This window comes from Salvia splendens, chromosome 21 (genome assembly GCF_004379255.2).
Source record: "Salvia splendens isolate huo1 chromosome 21, SspV2, whole genome shotgun sequence".
NCBI classification, from domain to species: Eukaryota; Viridiplantae; Streptophyta; class Magnoliopsida; order Lamiales; family Lamiaceae; genus Salvia; species Salvia splendens.
In genome coordinates this window covers 6,926,548-6,949,481 of record NC_056052.1, presented here as the reverse complement: position 1 = coordinate 6,949,481, position 22,934 = coordinate 6,926,548, and the positions used below count along the sequence as shown (strand labels likewise).

The 22,934-nt window shown below is 37.8% G+C and overlaps 2 protein-coding genes across 2 annotated transcripts; both read right to left on the bottom strand.

Annotated features, from left to right (window-relative positions):
* Positions 1-7,971: 7,971 nt before the first annotated feature.
* Positions 7,972-9,076, bottom strand: LOC121784135 (berberine bridge enzyme-like 21). Its single transcript, XM_042182317.1, has 2 exons — positions 8,659-9,076; positions 7,972-8,177 (listed from the first exon to the last, which is right to left on the bottom strand). Exons 1-2 carry the CDS (start codon positions 9,074-9,076, stop codon positions 7,972-7,974), a joined length of 624 nt encoding a protein of 207 aa, XP_042038251.1.
* Positions 9,077-17,218: 8,142 nt separating this feature from the next.
* LOC121784042 (probable WRKY transcription factor 35) lies at positions 17,219-19,447 on the bottom strand. Its single transcript, XM_042182224.1, has 3 exons — positions 19,003-19,447; positions 18,488-18,628; positions 17,219-17,825 (listed from the first exon to the last, which is right to left on the bottom strand). Exons 1-3 carry the CDS (start codon positions 19,290-19,292, stop codon positions 17,330-17,332), a joined length of 927 nt encoding a protein of 308 aa, XP_042038158.1. The 5' UTR covers positions 19,293-19,447; the 3' UTR covers positions 17,219-17,329.
* Positions 19,448-22,934: the final 3,487 nt, after the last annotated feature.

The following is a 22,934-nucleotide window of genomic DNA, read 5'->3' as shown; positions in this document are numbered from 1 at the left end:
AAACAACCAAAATAATCACTTAATCAACACACAACTGATTTTCAGCCTGCAACATTGAGATCACAACCAAAGCACAAAGCATTCAAAATTTATCACAAAAAGTGTGGAAGCTTTGCATCAATATATATTATTCTGTGTCTTTTTTCTTTCTTTCTTTCTTTTTGATTTGTATATACTAAATATGATCTCTTATAAAATCTTGTTTCCATCCTCATATTTCCCACCTAAAATAGACAACTATTTTAACAACTTCGTAAGAGAAAAGGCCTCCAATTCCATTGGTGCACATATATGAGATTTTAGTTCATTGGGAAAACCGAAAAATGGGAATAGTTTGTGACTTTTAGGGCAATTTGACATGTTAGCAGCCACGTCAACTTATTGACTCATGCTAATTTTGCAATTAAAAGCATCACCCACAAGTGTACATGATATGTAGCACTTGTCAAGATAAATTATCGAACCACAAAGACTAAAAGCCGGTTTGAGTTCTACGATGCTACTTTGAACACTATCTAGACTAAGTAAAGGTGTTTTTAGGTTTTCTTAACTAGAAATAAAGAAAAAGTAAGCAAATTGAGACAATTAACTAAGCAAAGCAAGTAAAAGATGAATTTCACACAAATTGGGAAAGGTGGGGATATGGATCACGGGTGTCACCTAGGGGTCATGCTCATCTATTGGGTCTCATGCATGGTTAGGAAGGTCGGGACAATTGGATAGACCCCCTCTCGGGTGTATCTAACACGTTGATCGGACTCCAATGTCGGAGTCTCTTCCCAACACTTCAAGTCCGACTCCCTAATTCTACGGACCCAAGCCCTCTCTCTAGCAATGCATCTCTCGATCACATAAAACGCACAGAGTTGTTGATTATCTAATAATTCTAATCAAGCATTTCTCAATGACAATAATTAGAAAAAGATGTATCAAATTGGTAGCTAAGCAATTGGATAATGAAAGCTCAATAATCAACAAAACCACGAAAAGAGATAGATAAGCATAAATCAAGGTTTAACCCATTGATTCCATACAAACATCACCACAATCCTAAAGAAGATCTAGCTACCCATGATCAAAGTCAAAACAAAAAGAAATACAAAGATAACAAAGCAAAACATAGATGGAAATGGAAACTAGAACTCCATATAGGTGGAATTAATGTTGGGGAGTCTTTTTATTCAATCTCTTGAAGATGGAAGCTCCTTGCCTTCAAATCCTCTTCAATCTCTCGGTCTCTTGCTTAATTTGGTAGTGCGGGAGTTGAGGTTCGAAAATGTGAGAGAACCCTTTTATTCTCAGAGTGAAAAATGGGCAAAATAGGAAGTTTGTAACAAACGCCCGACCGCGCGATTTGTAAGAGGAAAAACGCATGACCGGGCGTTATGTCGGATGCGAAACGCCCGGCCAGGTGAACTTTCTGGAATCCTCGCCTAAACGCCTTGTATTTGGAAAACTCCCAGTCGGGCGAACTCTCTGAAAACCGCAATTTTTGCCGTTTGCTCCGTTTTGCCCGTTTGATGTAGAAACGTGTAGAGAATGACTGAACTGGTAGAACTCAAACTTATTGAGAACTTCATAGTATAAAAACTCAATGTAAAATTAATAATCAAAGTCCATCTTTTAAGATCAACAATGAAGCCTTTATATAAGCAAAGGGAAATCCTAAATTTATGGAAAATAAAACTAAAAGGAAAATAAGCAAAATAGGTAAACCTAATTTGGTAGAAGGAAAAAATAATTACTCCTAATATTTTTCAATATACTAATTTTATTAACTAGGAAATAAATAAAACCCAAATTATAATTTTCTTAGTCCCCAAGTCTTGTCTTCTATAACTGCATCATACTCCCCTTCTTGAAAAAAACTCGTCCTCGAGTCTGTCCTCGAGTTTGCTTTATTGAAATATCATCTTAACTCATTCAAAATTTCTCCAACCACACCAGTCAGCATGTCATCCTTCTTAGACCTCTTGGTATTAATATCCTCTTCAAAGAATTTGCGCTTCGTTTCAGCTTCTGCCAATTTACAATCAGATGCCACCTTCACCTCTGCATACTCAGCACACATATCATGCAAGGTTTTCTCAATATTCTTAACGCATTCTTTCTCGATTCGAAGAGCTTTTCTGAGACTATCTTCTTGTTTTCTAGCACCAGCCATATTGGAGACGTGGGTGTTGGAACTACCGCAGCGGAAGACACGAAAAACAAACAGGTCCTTACGGATCTATTTATGTGATTATGCATTCGATTCCAATTTCATGCAAATAAGCTAGATCTATAGATGAACACATCAAATAAACACATAGACATACAATTTGATGTAGATTCAATTGTTACCTCTTGATCCATCATAGGATTGACGTTGCTTGCTGATCCACCCGGAGATCCTTGATTTATCGACCACAAATCTTCCATGCTATTCCCATGCCCTTGATTATTCATCCGTGTGGGCGGATCTCGAAGAATCAAATAAAAGTGATATGAGATCTAGGGAGAACCAGCACAAACACAAGATTGTCTTAATCTAATCCTATGAATTAGGATAGAACAAGAACAAAAACCAAAACCAAAACCCTAATCTCCCACGTGCTAGGGCACGAAAATCGAGACCAAGAGGAAGAGAGAGAGAGAGAGAAGCCGATTTTAGGCGGCTAGGGTTAGGGTTAGGAGAGAGATGTATGTTGTAGTATTTATTCTAGGGTTTCCCATCTCTACACTATTTATAAGCTTGGACTTGTTGGGCTAGGATGAGGATCCATGGAATGACTGAGATGTTGGGCTCATCCATTAGATAAATATCTAATTAAATCAATTGACCCATGATTTAATATATTATCAATGGAATATTATTTTGTTCCATTAAAGAATAATATTGCACTCCCATCTAAATCACCAAATTACAAATAACTTGGGTCCATTTTATTTTACAATATTTTCCGCTTTTAAGATTATCTTAATCTATCAATTTAATTCTTTTGTTTGCTACGTGACGTGAATTAAATTAATTCTCCAAAGGGTTTTCTAGTTTGAAATTTTATTTATTATTTGTGGAATAAAATTCCAACTGCGCAGATTTCTGAATAATAAATTTCTTTTTCAAACACCTCTTGGGGATTTAATCATACCACACTGGGCACACGAACTCTATGAAATAATATTCTAATACCTTCATGTTATTCAATTACTACCACCCAAGATATCATGTTTGAGTTACGTACAAACTCTCTCATATTGATAAGTCAAAGTGGCGTTTGACTGAATAAACAATATTGATATTAATATCATAGACTAGAAATACTAAACTTTCTGAAATATATTATTTCAGTAGATAGAAATAAAGAATACATTTCGTATTAGATCCTTTCAATGCTTTACCACACCGGTGTTACTAATCTCTTCTTAGGTAAGAGAGAATTATCACAAACACCACAACCATACCAATAGGTAGCCAAGGCCTATTTAGGTTGTGAACTCGTTTTTCTTCTTACTAGATCTGGTCAAGTCTCCTACTGGTGAACACATGAAAGTCATCGTATTCTCCTACTTTAACCTTCTTAGTAAGAAGCCTTAGACTTAGTAATAATAAACTATTATATTATATTATTTATTCTCATAATTAGGTAAACAAGTGGACGTGGCGTTTCTTGTATACATGCATGAGCTGACTGTACAAAGGCATGTATGCTCGAAGCATCTTTTAGTATACAAACCCCAACAATGGGAAGATCCAAGCCTCTTAGCCCAAGTGGTAGAGGGGCAAGGATACAATGCCATCCTAGAGGTCACAAGTTCGACCCCTGGGAGGCGCATCTTGGGGATTAATTTCCCTGGGGGGTGATGAGTTCACTGGCCTGGACCCAGGAGCTGGGGGAGATAGGTTAACTGGTCAGGCCCATGCTTGGGAAGATAGGTTAACTGGCCTGGACCCGTGCCTGGGGGAAGGTAGGTGGACTTGTTGGTCCCCTCCAAGACAACGAAGCACGGCACGGTGGTAAGATGCTTCACCTCCGACTGTTAGGCCGGGGGTCCGAGTCACTTCAGGGGGTAGATGGGGTACCATCGTTGATCCTCCTTAAAAAAACAAAAAAAAACAACAATGGAAAGCCCATTCAAGATTATAATTCAACTCAGTTGAGTCAGCAATCGATGTAGCTTCATCATACATTGAATCCCATTCGTTTCTTTCCATTATGAGTAGGCCCATGTGATGTTGGTGTTCATATACCTCGGTTTCTAATTTAGCAATATAAGCAATGAAGGCGGCCTTATCTCCCCGTTTAATCAGACCTTCATCAAAACCTACTACTTTGAGCCGCTGCGAGATGGTTTCATCGCTGAACAGAGTTTTCAAAATCCTAGACGAACTAGAACTCGGCTTCACGACATTAGTTACGGCGCTCGTCGGTGTCGCCGCCAATTTTTCTGACCGCGAAGCCGGAGTCGCTATAGATGGATCAGTAGCTGTTTCTCGCTCTAAAATCTCTCTCGCGGACTGGGGTTTTCTCAACATCAGCTGGACCTCCTTTTTGTGTTTAACTTCATGGTTTCCCCTTTCAGCCTCGTCTACTCCTCATCGTCATCGAAGACAACGCCCTCGTCTTCAGCAGCAGCGTCAAATTTCATGGAAGGATGTGAGGATTCGCTCATCAACAATATATCCTTATTGTATACAGGCTTATCATATACCAACATCGACAATATATTGTTGTTACTATTCTTCGGTGGTTCGGGGAGCTCATAGAATAGATCCTCGTCGTATACAGGCGTATCATATATCGACATCAAAAATATATTGCTATTACTATTCTTCGACGGTTCATCCGCATCATATGATGTGAAGACGTCGCTGAATAATGGATCGTCCATCGCACGACGCTCCGACGCAATAGACCTCATCGGGTTGGATTTCCTCGACGTTTCTCCAGTTGCGCCAATCATTGTTGTAGATCTCGAACCTGTTGTCGCAGATCACCGTTCTTGATGTCGCGCTGGAGGTCTCGAACCTGTTGTCTCAGATCATCGTTCTCGAGTCGCGCAGATCACCCTGTCGTGCAGCCTCTTCGTTTGGGAGATCTCCATGTCCCCCGTCACGACCGCCGCCACGAGCATCGCCACGTCTGCCGCCATGTCTACGTTCAGCCATTGATAATCAACCTGGATCGTGATACCAAATGATGCAAAAATGTGTGAGAATGACTGAACTGGTAGAACTCAAACTTATTGAGAACTTCAGAGTATAAAAACTCAATGTAAAATAATAATCAAAGTCTGTCTTTTAAGATCAACAATAAAGCCTTTATATATTCAAAGGGAAATCCTATTTATGGAAAATAAAATTAAAAGGAAAATAAGCAAAATAGGAAAACCTAATTCGGTAGAAGGAAAAAATAATTACACCTAATATTTTTCCATCTACTAATTTTATTAACTAGGAAATAAATAAAACCCAAAAGATAATTTTCTTAGCCTCCAAGTCTTGTCTTCTATAACTGCATTACATACTGCACCCACGCAGCGGGTTCAGTCTAGTTTGTCAGGTCTACTGAAAGAGCAGGTTTACACTTATGGTGTACAGGATACTGTTAATCAACTGGCTAGGAAGGTACCTAGACCTAGTTGTGTTGTTGGAACGAAGACCAAAAGGAAACCTGTTATCAAGACCTCAACCCACTTATACTGGATAGTATAGTGGAGTAAAAGGTCGAATCCCACAGAGATGGATGCGTGCGAAGTATGATTGAGATGACATTTCAGAAGGTTGGTTTGCTACCACGCTTTGGGTTGAGTTTACCTAAATATAAAACGTAATTAGGACCTATACTATACTGACTGGTAGACTACTAACTTATCGGAACGTGACTGTGTACAGAAATATGTGAACTGTACGATTCTGGTGCATGTGAAAAGTGAAAGATTACTATAAATGGGTAGACAAGGTGATAGAGAATATTGGTGGGTAGTGGGTTGCTAACTGCCAAATATGCTAGAAAGGACTTAAAAAGTGAAAGGACAAAAGGTAAAAGGTGGCTAAAAGTATAAAGTGGTCCTGAAATTCAGATAGAGACATTGTCTTCCTCACCAAGAAATGCACGCACACAGAAATTCACGAACTCCATTAACGACTTAGACGATTCTTGCAACAGATTCAAACTCGAAATTAAATTCTAAAAAAATAACGATTAAAAGAGCAACTTCTAATCTACGCTAAATGGCTAACATGCGAGATGGCAGAAACCAACAAAGACGATTTCCATGTATTTGCAAGATGGCTTGAAGAGAGATTGGATCTAGCTATGCTAAACAGATTTAAGCATCCAACAATAGAAATCAAAGTAAAACTACTAGATCTAGCTAACTAAGCAGAAAAGAAATAAAACGACGATCAAAACATGAAAAGAAAACTAAATCAACTTCATTGCGACTAGATCCCAAAAGTAGCAGAGTTAAAAACAAGGTAATCAAGTTCACAAAGCAAAAGAACTTCAAAATAACATGAGATTCACAACCAAATTCAAAACATAAAGAAATAACGATTGTTTTGCCCCGCGGGCGATGTAACAACGAGTCTTCTAACTACGACAACTTTCTTGACGACGAACTACCCCAGGCGAATGACGGAGTCTTCAGGTGATTCTAACTAAGGGCGAGGAACAAGAAGTAGTGGAGCTAGTCTCTATGTGTGGAATGGATCTCTCTAAGTGTCCCATTCTTTCTTTATGTGACCTTCTATTTATAGGGTGGCTTGCCCTGATTCTTAGGGTTACCTTTTAATGTGAAAATGTCGCTTTTGCCCTTTTGAATAGTTGGTCTTTTCTAGTACTCCTCTCTTCTCCATCTCGAGCCCTGCGGCATGCATCCTGGACAGGGTTCTTTTAGCCATATCGAACACATGAAATAAGATTGCAATTGACTATCATATACTAAGCGTCATATACTATCTACAGACACAGAGTTTTTGATTTTGTATTTATAAACTATACATAAATAAATAATAGAAAGTATAAAAACAAAGTATACAAAGCAGACTAAAGAACGTAGAGTTTTAGGATCCAACTACTACGACCTAGTGATGATTAATCTCACAGAACCTTTACCTTTATGTGTCTCTACGATTATTAGGAAAGTCGCGATTTTAGGATAAGCCCTCTGTCGTGTGCACCTATCCAGTAGATTAGACTACAACTATCAAAGTCTCTTTCCAATAGATTAGATTCTAACTTCTTAAGTTCCTGAGACTCAAGCCCTCCTCACAAATGGTTCACTCTCTCAAGTGCAGATTAACCTATGTGTTGTACTCGTTCCTTTTACCACGTAAAACTTGCTATCTCTCGATTAATCTAGTTGAACGGACATAGTTCTAAAGTTGGAAAGACAGAAGAACAATAAAAGCACAAGAGCAAACAAAACAATCACAAGAGTTAGGAAAAGGTTGAATTTAATAAATCAAAACATGTTCATAATAGTCTTAACTACTCATAGACAAGTAGTAAAAACAATAATAAAAGTAGCTTGAACTGAGGTTGCTCCACCTTGGCCATTTTGCACCTTTTTATGTCTTTTTCTATCATTTTTCAACAAACACGTCAAAATAATAACATGTATAACATATGCAATTTAAGAACATAATTTGCATGATAGACATTAAAACAAGTCAAATCTAGCTCTTAAAAATATGTAAAATTCGTGTCTATCAAGATAAAAAAGGAAATATGGCCTAGTCTTATGGGATGGAGGAATTACTATTTCTTGGATAAATTATGAACTTGTAATATATTGTTATATGTCACTCATCATATAAAATGTTATAGTACTAAGCCAATAAACGATCTTAATTGATTGAACAATTGAAATTTTATTCAAAAGTTTCATTAAAAAATGTTTCAGTACTTATTCCTGCAGAAGTGGAATGCTCTGCTCATAGCTAAAGAAATTAGTGGGATCAACCACACTCTTAATCCTCACCAATCAATCAAAATTATCCCCAAAATATTTCTCCCCATAAATCTTAGCCTCGTTATAAGCATCCACGCTATTTCCCTCCGATTTGCTACCAATCTCAACATCTCGACAGTTCAAATAAGCCTTCCTCGGATTGTTAGACACAAACGCCGCCATATAATCATACAAATCCCTCACTATCTGCAAACGCTTTTCTTCCACACCCGGGCCCACTTCATTCCAGAAATAGAAGTATTGAATCTTGAAAATGTTCCCCTCCCTATGCGGAAACGCCGTCGCCGCCGCCGGAATGTCACTCATCCGCCCTCCGTACGGATTGAATTTTACCAATAAACCATTTCCAACAGCTGCAATCCGCTGCAGCAATCTGTCGAGCCCGCTCAGCGAAATCGGGCTCGTCACGTAGTCCGATTTGATTTTGAACGTGCTGGGGCCCGGGTTTCAGGCTAGCAAGGCACCGGAGCGTCGTCCGGAAACTCCGCCCATAGCATGGCGGCTTTGATCCAACTCATTTCTTGCAATGTTGTTTCTCTAACCCTAGCTCCGAAAACTGTGCCGTGGAAATTCGGACGACGTCGTCCGAATTTTCTGAGGTACATTGCAAGGAAAGTAATGGAAGCTGTCGCATTCCCACTTGAGAAGATATTAGCCCTAACAATTAACTCGTTGTCGAATTTGTCGGCCACAAATTGCCAACGGTGGAGGATTTCTGTCGCGTTTTCGTCTTCGTGACCGGATTAGGTATAGTGACTAGATTGATTTTGTACGACAGCACCACCGCGAAACTGGCGGCGCCGCCGCCGTTGATTGCCCAGAAAAGGTCTTCGCCCATCGCCTCCCGGTCAAGGATTCTCCCGCTAGCATCGACTACCTTTGCATCGACCACATTGTCGATGGAGAGGCCGTATTTCCGGAGGAGGTTGCCGTAGCCAGCACAGCTGATGTGGCCGCCGATACCCAAGGTGGGGCAGACACAGGCGGGAAAAGCGAGGTTTTCGCTCTTTTCCCAGATTTTGTAGTATAGCTCACCAAGTGTAGCACCAGACTGTACCCACACAGTGGGTGCAGTCTGGTTTGTCAGATATATCTGGATAGATCTGAGGTTGAACATGTCTAGGATGGCGAATGGGGTTTTGGACGTGTAGGATAGGCCTTCATAGTCGTGGCCACAGCTCCGGATTCTGAGACCCAAAGCGGCCTCCTTCGCGCATATTACGACCTCTCCGACTTGGGATTCGTCGGTCGGGGTTAAAATTAGGGTTGGTTTTGGGGTTTGGGAAGTGTTGAAACGGCCATTTCGGATGTATTCTTGGAGAACTGAGGTGTAGTTTTGGTTAAGTGTTGTGTAGATTATGGTTTCTGGAACATTTTGATAGACATGAAATGAATGAGCCTGTAGAAGCGTGAGAAGAAGAATTCAAATAACCAAACAAGAGGAAAAGAGTAAAAAAGGAAAGTGACTCATTGTATATGGTGTTGTTTTGTTGTAATGAAGTTTGATATGACAACTTTGTGATAATATGAAGGATTGGAAGCTAGTTTATATACTTTAATTTAAAGTAGTACGGTGGAAGCTAGTTTATATACTTTGATTATCTTGACTTTCCTTTTTTGTGTTGTAATATTGTTATAATTAGGTATTATGTCCCTTCATCAATGTAACATTTTACTTTTTCCCCAAAAAAATATCACGTTTTATTTTTTTCTAAAGTAAACTATCATAACACATCCAACCACTTTTTATTTCCAATAATTTTCTACTTTTTCGGCATTGGTTTTAAAAAAAGTAAGAGAAAAGTAAGTTGAAAAAGATAGTGGAATAAGGGTCCCACTTTTATATACTCCCTCCGTCCACCATTAAATGTTCCAGTTTTCCTTTTTCGTCTGTCCATAATAAATGTCTCATTTCACTTTTTCACCAATTTTATGCACGGAATACTTGTTAATTAAAGAATTAATAAGATATATATGAAAATTTGGAAAATTCATAGTAAATATTTGTGGATCATATGCAAAACATATGGAAAATTATCATTAATTAATTTTCATGCATGAAAATATGGAAAATTCATGCAGGGAAATATGGAAATATATGGAATATTCATTAATTAAATTTCGTGTAGGGAAATATGGAAATATATAGAAAATTCCCATTAATTAATTTTCATGCATTGAAAATATGGAAATATATGAAAATATATGAAATTTTCCATTAATCAATATTATTCCTGGAAATATGGAAATATATGGAAAATTCCCATTAATCAATTTTCAGGCATGGAAATATATGAAAAAATGCCATTAATCAATTTTCATGCATGGAAATATGGAATTGACTTTAAAGAATTCCACCAATTTTTTATTTTAAAAGGAAAATTTCTCCCCAACCCCTTCCCATCTCGTCACAAGGACTTCACAACAGGCATCGCAGGAGCATCTACACCGCGCCGGTGATGCTCGCAACTCCCCTTCCACCACGACAGTCCCCCCACGCTAGCCTGTCCCCTCTCTTCCACAACGCGTTGCGCCTACCACCCTGACACTGTTCTGTCGCAGCATCCCTCCTCTCCTTTTGGTTGATTATTTTAGACTAATTTTATTGATAATTTTATATGTATAATAGGTGAAAGCACGTACTGGTGCATTTTTTATTAGCAATAAAAATAACCTCAAGTGTACAATGTAGATTTATAGTATAGTTAAAGGTTAGTAATGGATATTGAACTCGGGAATAGTTTCGAAAACTAGTTACCAAGTACTCAGTTTCATATACTATTTAAACAAACAGGGTTTTAGAATGAGAACACTACTAAACTAATAAGCAATTAAACAAAGCATTTTAATAAACAATGCAATTGAAAGCATAGATTGATTTGATTGGAAAATCATATGAAACAAGGGAATTCCGAGGATATGATACTAATAAAGTTCAATATAATGCTACGCAGACAACGATTGAAAAAACCATTTTGCCATTTTTAGATGTTCACGATTTAAAGAACATTACTTTATTCTACTTTTTGGTATGTGAACCCTATATTCCACTAAGTCTTTTTCACAATCCATTATAAAGTTAATATTGAAAATGGGACTCACTAACTCTTTTCATTCACTTTTTCTTATAAAGCTAAACAATTTGTTAAAACATGTGTCCAGTCAAAATGGCTCTTAGAGAGGCGCTCCAAATCGGACGTTGTTTTGCAAAAATGATAATAAATAGTTAGAGTGGAGATAAAGTAAAATAAGTAAGATAATAATGAATATACGACTCTCTTCTATATTATTCTCTCTCTTAATTTATTTTTCCTCCACTTTAACTAGTTATTATCATCTTCGCAAAACAACAGCCGAAAAGAAACGCATCACTTGTAGTGGTACAGAGGGAGTATTACTTATATAAAATTGTTCGACTATGTGAAAGAGTTAAATGGGTATGTAATTTAGGCATACAATAAGTTTCTTGAAGGCATATCAGTAAGTTAAAATTTTATTTCCATACTCCAAGTTGAGTACGACAAATTTAAAATTAGAAAAAATTTATAATACTATTATACTCAGTCCATAATAAAATACTGTACGATAAAAGAGAGATATACATAAACAATTATTAAAGTAACACTAGAAGAAAATGAAATCTATATCATTAGAGAAAGAAATTAATCTAAAAAATGGAAACCAAATTTGATGGACGAACTAAATGAAAAATATAACCCTTTTCATTATAATTTTAATTAAAGTTAATTAAAATAAGAGGCTATTTAATTAATGTTTTTTTTCCTCAATCACTTAGGGCTTGACCGGTAGGGGTTATAAAGTAAGAAAAAGGTAAAAAAAATCATTGTTCTTCATCCTTCTTCCACATTTGGTAGATTTGAAAATTATCGGCAGACCCGGTAGAAAATCACCGGGTTTCATGCAAAGTGAGATAACTTTATGAATTTCTAGGGAATTTGGTGGTATAAGGTTTTCTCCTTTTGTGAGAAATCTTGTCACGAATTTTCCCTCCCACTTCTCCAACTGCAATCACAGTACGGCATCTCATCCACCCAAAAAGTGGACACCGTAACTAGTGATGAGGGGCTAAGCCCCACCCAACCTTTTTAAAAAAAAATATTTCGATTTCAAAAAGTTTCAAATTTTTTAAGATGTGTCTTTAGTCCTCCCCAAGTTAATGCATTTGAAATCTAAATTGTTGAGAGATTAATGAGGAGTGGCTACTGAGAAAAACATAAAACAGTGGCGGAGAAATACTCTTAGGAAGAAGACGAAATGAAACAAGAAGAAGAATAGCAAAACTTCACTTGTCCTACTAGTAACTTGTAAAAAAAACTAAAGTTACGTGTCTGATACGATCATATCCCAATTATTTAGTTGCATATTTGATTTACCATATCTTTCCAATTTATATTTAGATATTTGTTTCTTAGTCAATAAGTTAGAGTAATAGTATTCTAATATTATAAATAGGAGAGATTATATCATTGTATCAATCAATCAATGAATCAATGAAATATTTTCCCTAAATTTGACTTGTGCAACAAGCATATTATCGTTCTCAATTGCTGCTCACCGGAGAACGTCCGAGAACCGGCAAATCGTGAGCTTTCCCTCGAGCACGTCGAAGGTTTGGTCACAGCAACTCGCGCAAGGATCGCCATCCGGTCACGTTACGGAGGACGTCCGTAACAACTGGTGCTTTCATTGAGAGCTCATCCTCCGTCTCCGTTCATCCACATCCCCCAAACAAATCACCAATATCAAAAAAAAAAGGTCAGCCGCATCACCACAATCTCTACCAGACCCACGCTTCAGTCCGTCGACATGTCATACGACTACGCCGGCTACCATCGTCGTCAATACAACTTCCCTCAGGCCACACAGCCATTCCGTCCCTACCAGCCGGTCCAACCTCGCCGTGTAACCAGTTGGGACCCTCCGAGCAGCCGGGTGGAAGTACTCCGTCCGCCGTCGTGGCCAGATCCAGAATCACCCTACGTCTCACTCCACTTGGATCCCCCCGATCCGTCGCGTCGCTTGTCGGCGATGACCCGCCGCGAGGATGGTCAACCGGGGCTGTCCCTGCGCGATAATCCGGAAGGCAGCAATCCACCGCTCGTCTTCCCGGGATCGAGCAAGATTTTCTCCGCCGGGCTGGAGAAGATCATGCCCCGATTTGACAAATTAGAGTCCAGGCTGGAATCACGATGTGAAGAAATCGATCGCCGTGTGAAAAATTTGCATGCGTCAAAAGCAGCGTATGGACGACAACCCTATGCAGATTTCGATTCGGGAGCGCCTAGGCGTTGTCAAACTGGTTGGGATCCGCCCTTCCAAACTTCCAGTCACCTTGTTGGAGAAACTCGTGCTTCTCCGCTGTCGGAACCACCGCTATACCGGGAGTCGCCGTACACCGACTTGGATTCTTCATACGAGCAGCCGAGGCAAAACACGACTTGACTTTAAGGCACCCACCCTATTCATCGGACATGCCCCCACGAAATCCCCATGCCTAGTATCACCAATGGCGGCACGAATACAAACCACCCTCGCGGTCTATACCACCGCCGCTGCCACCAGGTCACCGCCGCTCGACAGCGCCACTGCCTGTTGCGGCTGCAACGCCGCCGCCGAGGCAATCAGATCACCCGCCATAACAGTCAAGTCCGGCATCATCCTTAGAGCTGCCGCCCTACGTCTCACCAGGGGCTTACCGGCCCTTGCAACCACTGCCCGTGACATCTCCCTTATTGGCCGTTAATCCACATCCACAAGTTGTTGTCCCGAGCTCGTTGAAAAAGGAGGAGGAATAATTGTTAGACAATTTTCCCTCTCCACCAGTCGTGATCTCTCCGTCGGGCAACCCCATTTTTAGTAGAAAGAAAGAGTCTTTGTTGTAAGATGGTATTGCAAGAGAAAGGACAACCGTAGAGGTAGAGAAGCGAAGGTTGTTTGAGGATGAGCTTCCATTAAAAACGGAAGAATTGGTTACGAAAGAAGGGGCTCACACCAGTTTGCAAGCACTTGCTTGTGTTTATGTGGATGTGAATGTCAGTGATATTACAAGCATGAATCCTCGATTACTATCGCTCGACGCCGATGCAAGGTTGATTCCTCCGGGTACTGCGATCGCGCGCAAGACGCTTGGCCCCGATACCGCGGTGGCTACGTCGAAAGGGGTGGCCACCTATCTGATCGCAGAGATCATCAGACCCAATTAGGGATTGATCGCCACTCGACACCCGCAACGCAGCGGCACCGCCCGACGTGCTGGGACCCACCGGCGCAACAGCAAGACCGCGGCTACCTAACCTTTGACCGGCCCCAACGCTCGGAGACGTGCTGGGACCGACCTCACCCTCAGGAGGAGGTGAGAGCGCTGCGAGTCCAGCCCGCCTCCCACTGGCCCCGCTACTCCACCGAATAGCCACCGCGGGACCTGTACAGGCAGCCCACGCGTGTGACCAGTCAAACTCCGGACCAGCCTCCGCGCTCGCCTACTTGTTGGGATTCACCGGAAGTGCTGCACGCGCAGCCTATGTACCAGCCACCGCAGTGCGACCGATCGTTGGGTCACCGCACAACGACGTTGCCTATTGTTGCTCCCAGTCTCAAGGTTCGTTCGCCTTGCCCGACCAAACTAGCTGTAGTAAGTGATTACAACGAGAAACTGTGTATTTATAGATTGGAGCAAATTGCCCTTCTCGCCCGCGTAAATGCGTTGTTTGAGGAGAATATTGATGACGATAATCTAGCTGAGGATGTTCCCGACAACGTTGCTCACAATGGGGGTGCTACTCTTGTTGTACCAAATGACGAGTCCCTAGAAGAGATCGTCAAGACCGACAATACGCCGCTGCAGTGCTTGTCGGGGCATATGATGAGAAGATTGGTGAAGAAGAGGAGCTTGGTGATTTCGAGGACTCCATATTAGAGACAACAGTAAAGAAGACCGGGGATCGTGTTGCTGTCAGTTCAGATATAGGATCTGTATCAGACGTTTCCATTAGATTGCCTAGTGAGAAATATGGATCTAGGGAACGTAGAGATACCAGCCCCGACGACCAACCAATTTTATATTGTGATGATACCTACTGGACGTGCAGCACCGAAACGAGTAAGGAAAAGGAGGAAGATGAATCGTTAGACAAAGATGAGGGGGGCGATTCTACTGACGAAGGGAAAAAGGTCGTCGACTCATCCAATGTTGTTCGAGGGCCATCCAAAAATGATGTTGGGAATTCTTGGGGTGAAAATGAAGGTGCGATGTTGAGAAAACTTTCCAAAGATTCACTGGCTGTTGATGAAAGGAAATTTACATTTGATTCGGTGTTTGATGACAAGAGTGGTGATCTTCTTGATCCAACACAATGGGAGTTCGAGATAAGGGTGGGGTACGAAATGGATCTGCATTGGCTCAAATACAGTGACCGTGCACATTTACATTTGATCCCGGAAGATATAAATCGCCAAAGCTTCTTCTTTCAACCTTCGTAGCTTCGTGGTTCCCACCTTGAGGACAAGGTGGATTTTAACCGTGGGGGAGTTGATACGAGACATTGCCATATCTTCCCATATCTTCCATATCTTTTATTTAGTTATATTATGATTCACAGTATCTTTTCATATATTATTTTCTTATTCGGTAAGTTAGGGTTTAGTATTATAAATAGGGAAGAATGTAATCATTTTAATCATCTTGAATGAATATATTATTTTGGCCAAGTCCCTTGCATAATCCGTTGAATCCTTAATCCCTACGCCACCTGCTGCCCGACAAAATCTCACCGCGCACAGCCGGGACGTATATCTGATCTGCAGTCGCTGCCCGACGGGTTGGAACCCGTGCACAGCCACCCAGATTCGTCCTCCGCTGACCCTCACGGGCGTCGGATTTATCTCTTTATAGTTGTTCTCCGTTCTACCGAACGTTAGGGATTCAGGTCCTTAACAGTGTCCTACTAGTAACTAGTAAAAAGAACTATAGTCTTTACATGTATTACGATATTTTTTACTTTTAATAAAATTTAAAGTGTTAGACGTGTTTCATTAAAATTTTTGGTAGTTAACATTGTTTTATTGAAGGTTATTGTTTTTTTTAATTTGTTTTGATGAATTTTATGTATTACTAATCTTTATTGTATATATTTTTATGGGCATGTGATAATTTCAAAGGCCAAAGTCCGATATATCATTGTCATTCCCATTATAATCTACGTGTGGGAAGCTGTCAAAATTCATGCCCAAACTTGCCGGTTAAATGATTTCTTAATTTAGCTAAATTCTACCAAATACCAAATACTCATGGAAAAAATATCCACATTATATGAAAAGCTTCATATATGTAAACCCATGAAAATCTTACCGAACATATGTAAATTTCATTAATTTTCAAATTGTTAGTATATTAACTCTTTGCTTGTTTACCAGTGTCATAATGTAAATCATATCAAACTAATTTTAAATAGGAACCTTAGACGTGTTGGAATATACAAGATAGGTTAAAGGAGTAATTTAGTTTGAAAGAAATATTTGAGAGGAAAATGAGTGGAATATTGAAAAATATTTTAGGAGATGTTGGTGATGTGGAAAACTAAGGAACACTTTATTCTCAAACTTTCTCAACTTATACAAAATGGTACATCTCTCTCATATTTATAGCCATTCACTCCCTTTTCTAGAATTATCTACTTCATTCTTTTAATTTCAAAATATCTAGATTTTTTCAGATAATATCTATATTTAGAGAATTCTATCTCTAGTTAATTCTACTCAAATATCTAGATATTTTTCCATGCCTAATTCTATATAATTCTACATAATATCTAGATATTTGTATAATATCTAGATATTCCCATTACAAAATCAAGTTTATTTAATAATATTCCAACAAGACGTGTAAAGCTTATTGGGAAATTAGGTTATTATACTGCTTCCGTTTTTTAAAAATAAAAAGTATTTCAATTTTGAACGGTCTCTTAAAAAGAAACTATTTTCATTTTGGGTCATCTTTTAAAAATAGAAAAGTGGACCCTATAATCCACTAGCTCTATTTCTACTACTTTTTCTCTTCCCCTTTCTTACTTTAATCATTTTTCTCTTCATCTCTCTTACTTTACTAATTCTTCTCTCTTATTTTTACCAATTATGTATTAACACTCGTGTTGTTTTAAAAGATTCTATTTTTCAAAGACGGAGATAGTATTAATTTTTCTGATGTTGAAGTTTTGAAGATATTAACAAGGCCAGATTGCCTCTTAAATCTGTTGCATTAAATCAATCATTAAAAAATCAAAGTTTCCCATGTAAGCCCAAACCTCATAAAACACCTTCTAAATATTGTACAGAGATTATCAAAGGAACCATTTCAAGCTTTCCCGGCCGAGTCCTCCACCGCATCCGCCTCTGTCGCAGTGGTGCTGATTGCCCAATCATACAAGTCAAACGGATCTAAATCACTATGACTATTGCCATCATCACGTGATGGAAACCCTTGTCCGAATAAACTCAATGGATTATCTCCAATTTCCCCCAAATCGGCAAAAAAACTATCTTGATCCGGCTTGTATGTTTCGTCGAATTCGGCTTCAACCCGATTATCCACCTCTTCTTTGACGGCTCCATGGTTGTCTATGGAGGTTTCCTTGTGGTCGTGATTTTTGGGGTTTGTATCCTTTTCTGAGTCCTTGATGGTCTTGGGTGGTTGAGATCGGGTGGAGCCGGCGAGGGCGTTGCGCTGCGTAGGCCACGGATGGTTGTGCTCCGAGGTGTAGGTGATCATGAGCATATTCGGGTCGGTTCGGCTCCGCTCCACTTGTTTCCTCGCCGAACACCCCTTTGAGCTACTACATCTGTAATAGCCCCTGCGGATGTAGTAGCAATATTAACACATTATTGAACTTATTTGAAAGATCAATATATGGAGGTTATAATGAAATCTTTATATGATTTCTTTCTATAAACACAATGCAAAAGAATTAGATTGCGAATTAGGTAAACTACACACATTCTCATTACTTTTACTTATATTCCCCCACATGACTAGATAAAAAATAATAATTAAGAGATTTTGCTAAGTCTTTGGATAGTTATCCTTCATTATCTTCTATTTTGATAGGAGTATAACTTATAATCCCTCTAGATGATCCATTTCTCGGGCAACACAGACTTTTATATATTTATATATTGTTATTTTTTATTTGGTGGAGAGATAATAATGCATAGATCAAAAAGACATGTCTTTTTATTATGAATGAATCATCTTTATTATGACATATCAAAGAGACATTCCCTTCATTTTCTAAAATAGGAAGTTTGGATGGGTTTTAATGCGAAATTGGTAAAGTAAGAAAGAAGAATGAAAAAAAAATGGATAAATTAAGACAAAGGAAGAGAAAAAGCAGTGGAGTTAGTGTTAGTGGATTGTAGGATTCACTTCTTAAAATAGAAAATTTCAATTTCTGGAAAAAAAAACCAAAAAGGAAAGAATTTCTATTTATAGTGAACGGGGGGAGTATGATGATACCTAGGATAAGGCGAACCCTTGATTGGCTTCTGTCCGTACTTCCGCCATGCCCAAAGATCCGATGGAACAACTTCTCCGGTAGCTCTGCTGTTTGCTGGTGCTGCTGCTGGAATACAAACTACTTTCTTCGCCTGACTTTTCCTACATTTAAATCTTGCGTCAAAATCAGTTTTTCTTTTTTTATTCAGACATAAACTCGACTCAATTCATTTCAATTGCAGTTTTGTAATGAGAGAAGAAATAAAAATAGGCCAAAATGGCGGATAATATGATTTCAAGAAATAGTAATATCTGAAAACAATAGAAGCATGAAAGCAAAGTCTGATTAAATTTGAAGGGTTTGATTAATTAACAATCTCAATTAGTAGTAAAAAAATGAGTCAACCAAAACCCCATTTCGGGGTGATTGCCTCATTAATTAGGGCATGTGAACTTCCACAGATTATTAATGCAACGTGCAATATTTAAAATCCTACTATTGTTTTACTAACAATAATTCATAAAAAAAATCCCACCTTCTTTTGATGGGCGTATTTCTCGGCGGCGGCGATGGAAGTTCACGTGGCTTGATATTCGGAGAGATTTCGAGCATCCTGGAGAAGATGTTTGAGGGTGGATTGGAATTGTAGAAGAGGTGAGAAGTGGTTGGAGGGGATTGGATGAGAGGAATATCGGCGATGTAAGTGAATGGATCGCCGAAATATTCGGGAGGGTAGTTGATTGAAGTTCTTGATGCGGTGGCGGTGGCGGTGGTGGTGGCGCGGACTACATCGGCTAAGTCGCCTTGATTGTTCTTCTCCATCATCTTAGTTAAACCAAATTAGGTAGCTTCTCATTTGAATTATTGACCATGCACTCCTAGCTCGATCTTAAGGTTTCTCAAGTTTGTTTGAAGATAACTGAGATTGGTTCTTTTAGAGAGAGAGAGAGGTGGAGATGTTGGGGAAGAAGGAGGAGAAAGAAAAGAGACGCTGACTTCGGATATGAAAGAGCTCTTTGCTTTCTCATTTTATTAGTCTTTTTTTACCATTTTATCAAATTAAGTAACTACACCTTCTCATCTCCGTCCATGTAAAATAGTATTCCTCCGGTCTCACTCAAGATGTCCGCATTCTTGAGTGACATGAGATTTTATGAGGAATAGTTAGGTGGAATAAGTAGAGAGAACAAATTAGTTGAATATTTTAATGAAGAGAAATAAGAGAGAAATTTATTTCAAAATATAGAAAGTGGATATCTTGAGTCGGACAAACTAAAAAGGAAATATGGACATCTTGAATGCGACAAAGGGAATAGTAAACGACATGAGTTTTAATACTTCCTTTATTCCTTTTTAGGTTGTCCCAAGATAGTTGAACCATTTGTTTTTAACAAAAAACTTTATCATCTTTTATTCGTTACTCTCTCTCACTTTATCATCTTTATGTCAACTGTATACATTTTGGCAATATTGCTTTGTTGATTTTGATCACACATTTTCGTGCATTGTTTTGCCAGGGGGATCACACCGAAGCTAGCAATCAAAGTTTTTTATTTTTCATTTCTATAAATATATATTCCATATTTTATGCAAATTGTTGGACAAAAACTTTGATTTACCAAATGAAATCACAAAAAGGTTGGCTAAGTGATATTACAAATTCAAAATTCAGAAAATCTACTTTAATTTCCAATTTGAAAATCTTACGCTGTTAATTATGTCTATGGTGAGGATGTAAATGTAATTAAGCTAATGTAAGTATCTATTGTCCAATCCTACACAGTATATTCAAGCGAGAAAATTATCATTTTTTATAGAGAATGTTGTGTATGTCAGAACTAATTCAAATATCACTATAATTGTGTAGGTATAATACGTACGTAGTTGTGTTGGAACGTATCTACAATAAACTCATCTTATAAAAGTTAAATATTTGGATTGGAAATTTTGAAAATTAATTAAAATTCCCTTTTGTTGAGAGCATAATTGTTGATTGAACCTTAATCTTTTGTCTTTCAGTCACTTTCGTTTTCGTTTGTACCCTTTAATTTTAATTACAACACCTAGACTGAAGATATTTTTAAAATTTAGATAGTGTCTTTAAAAATATAAATTATCATTCTTAATTAATTTGAAAAAAATCCTTAAACATTCTTCTTTTTGTATGGACACCTATGATTTAGTAATTCATTCATCTTAGTAACTAGGTTAGCTACTTACTCCCTATAAGAAATAAGACAAAACAATTCACAAGAAAACAAATTAACACTGAGATTATGTTTCAAGTATCCCATAATTAGCCATATATATCGATCGATCAACAAAAGAGTCATATCCGAATATCATTCTGTGTGATCTAGAAAATTAATAATTAAGTCCCAATTTGAATACTTTAATCTACCCCATATAATTTAATAAGCCACATAACGGCAATGACGCATCGATGATTAAGACAGATAATAGTAATATTTTAATTAATTAATTAGTTAAATAAAATATTAATTAGGATAAGAGTCATGTTCATATATCCGCACGCGTGAGATATGTCAGCCGTCGAGCTACCGGCCACCTCACCCACCACGTGTGATCTTGACCGTTGATGCAACCTACGTGGACGGCCGTGATTGAAAGCTGCCAGCCTTTTTTATGTTTATTTTATTATTTATTTTTGCTATCAAGGATACTTTTCAATTGTGGGGGTCCATGATCTATGTGTGATTAAGCGTTTGCCAAATTGATTCAAAAATATTAGGTTTGGAATTCACCAATTAAGGGTTGGGAAGGATTTTTTTTTCTTTCCTCTTGATTAAGATGGAGGGAGATACTAGATGCATCGTCCATATTAAGAGTCTCAGTTGAATTCTGCGAGAATATTTAAGAAATATAAAGTAAAATTAATAGATTAAATAGTGAAATATGAATTTCATTTTTATACTCTCTCTGTCCAATAAAAATATATGAACTTTCTATTTTTATCCGTCCCACAAAAATATGTGCATTCCATTTTTAGAAATTTATATCAATTTAATAATATATGTTTCACTATCCACTAACACTACTTTATCTATCATTCTTCTCCCCTCTCTTACTTTACCATATCATTCTTCTCTCTCTCTTACTTTACCAATTATGTCTTAATTCTCGTGCCATATCCATTGCACCTACTTTTATGGGACGGGGGAGTATATTATTAATTTTGTAATGAACTGTGAGTATAATAAATTAGTAAGGCTATTATTGGCGAATAACAATAAAAATGATATGAGACTATTATTGGCGAATAACTCAGTATATTATCATCTATTGTAAAAATGAATTGAGACTATTATCGGCGAATAACAGTAAGTAGGACTCTAATCGCAACGGATGGAGTATATTTTATAAGTTCACATTTAAATTCATCTTATACTCGTATTTAAGAAAGGTTTTTGTCAAACTGTCTAATGAGTCATGCTTTTTGACAATTTTATATTACATCAAAGTTTATATTTTTATTATGGTTAATAAAATTTTTGTTAATTTTTCGTTATATAGGGTTTCATTATTACAATTTCACGCAATCCACCACCAAGTCAAACGGCCGCAAATTGACAACTATTGTTGTGAAGGACTATTCCTCTGCAATTTATATGATTTGTTATTACACTTGATCTCCTTAAGAGTACGGTTAGAATATAACAAGTCATCAAAACAATAAAATATAGTCTAAAATAAAATTTCAATGTATTAATTCTTCATAGAATTCAGTGTTTAATTTATTGAGATCGTGTAACTTAAATATTAATATAGTAGCATAAATTTGAGACCGGAAACTAGCAACATACTTATATAATTAAATATAAAAAATTAAATTAATTAAATTTGAATGGTATACTTAATAATTCGGCCATCTCAGTCCAAATGACTATCATCTCTTTTTTGCGAGATCTATTTTATTATCCTAAGGAAGAACATCGGATATTATCTTAATTTTATTTGTTAAAATTGTTACTAAATTGGCAATAATCGTCGAAACTACCAGATGAGAATCGTAGCTAAGCCTTAAACAAATTCCATTAAATGCAACATTCAATAAAAATAATGCACTAAGTTCGCTTCTGAAAATAATCTTATCAATGGTAAAGGATATAACATATCAGCGTAGAATAATCCTAGAATTCTGTGGTAGATTGATTGGTCCAATTTCATGTGAGAAATGAAGACTTTACTTCCAATTGCAAAAATTAAAATCCTATTTTTTAGTATCATAATTTTAGCAGCATCGATTCGAGATCTCGTGCTCACTTTGAGTGCAATTTGATTTAAGTTTTTCTTTTCCACAAAACCAAAGTCATAAAAAATATGTGTTTATATCTAGTTAATTAAGTGTTTCCCTTTCGGATTAATTCAAGGTTGTCACGTTGGGGAACATCATTAAACGTTGTGAAATTGTAAAGACAGCCGGCATAAGTCCTTGATTTCAGTCTA

What these genes read in the sequence shown, in the direction of transcription:
- LOC121784135 (XM_042182317.1), bottom strand. Translation starts at nt 9,076, where the DNA reads ATGTTCAACCTCAGATCTATCCAGATATATCTGACAAACCAGACTGCA. An exon ending in ACAGAAATCCTCCACCGTTG is followed by an intron (nt 8,178 to 8,658) that starts GCAATTTGTGGC and finishes TCTGGAATGAAG; the next exon opens with TGGGCCCGGGTGTGGAAGAA.
- LOC121784042 (XM_042182224.1), bottom strand. Translation starts at nt 19,292, where the DNA reads ATGATGGAGAAGAACAATCAAGGCGACTTAGCCGATGTAGTCCGCGCC. An exon ending in AATACGCCCATCAAAAGAAG is followed by an intron (nt 18,629 to 19,002) that starts GTGGGATTTTTT and finishes ATTTAAATGTAG; the next exon opens with GAAAAGTCAGGCGAAGAAAG. An exon ending in AAGGGTTCGCCTTATCCTAG is followed by an intron (nt 17,826 to 18,487) that starts GTATCATCATAC and finishes CTACATCCGCAG; the next exon opens with GGGCTATTACAGATGTAGTA.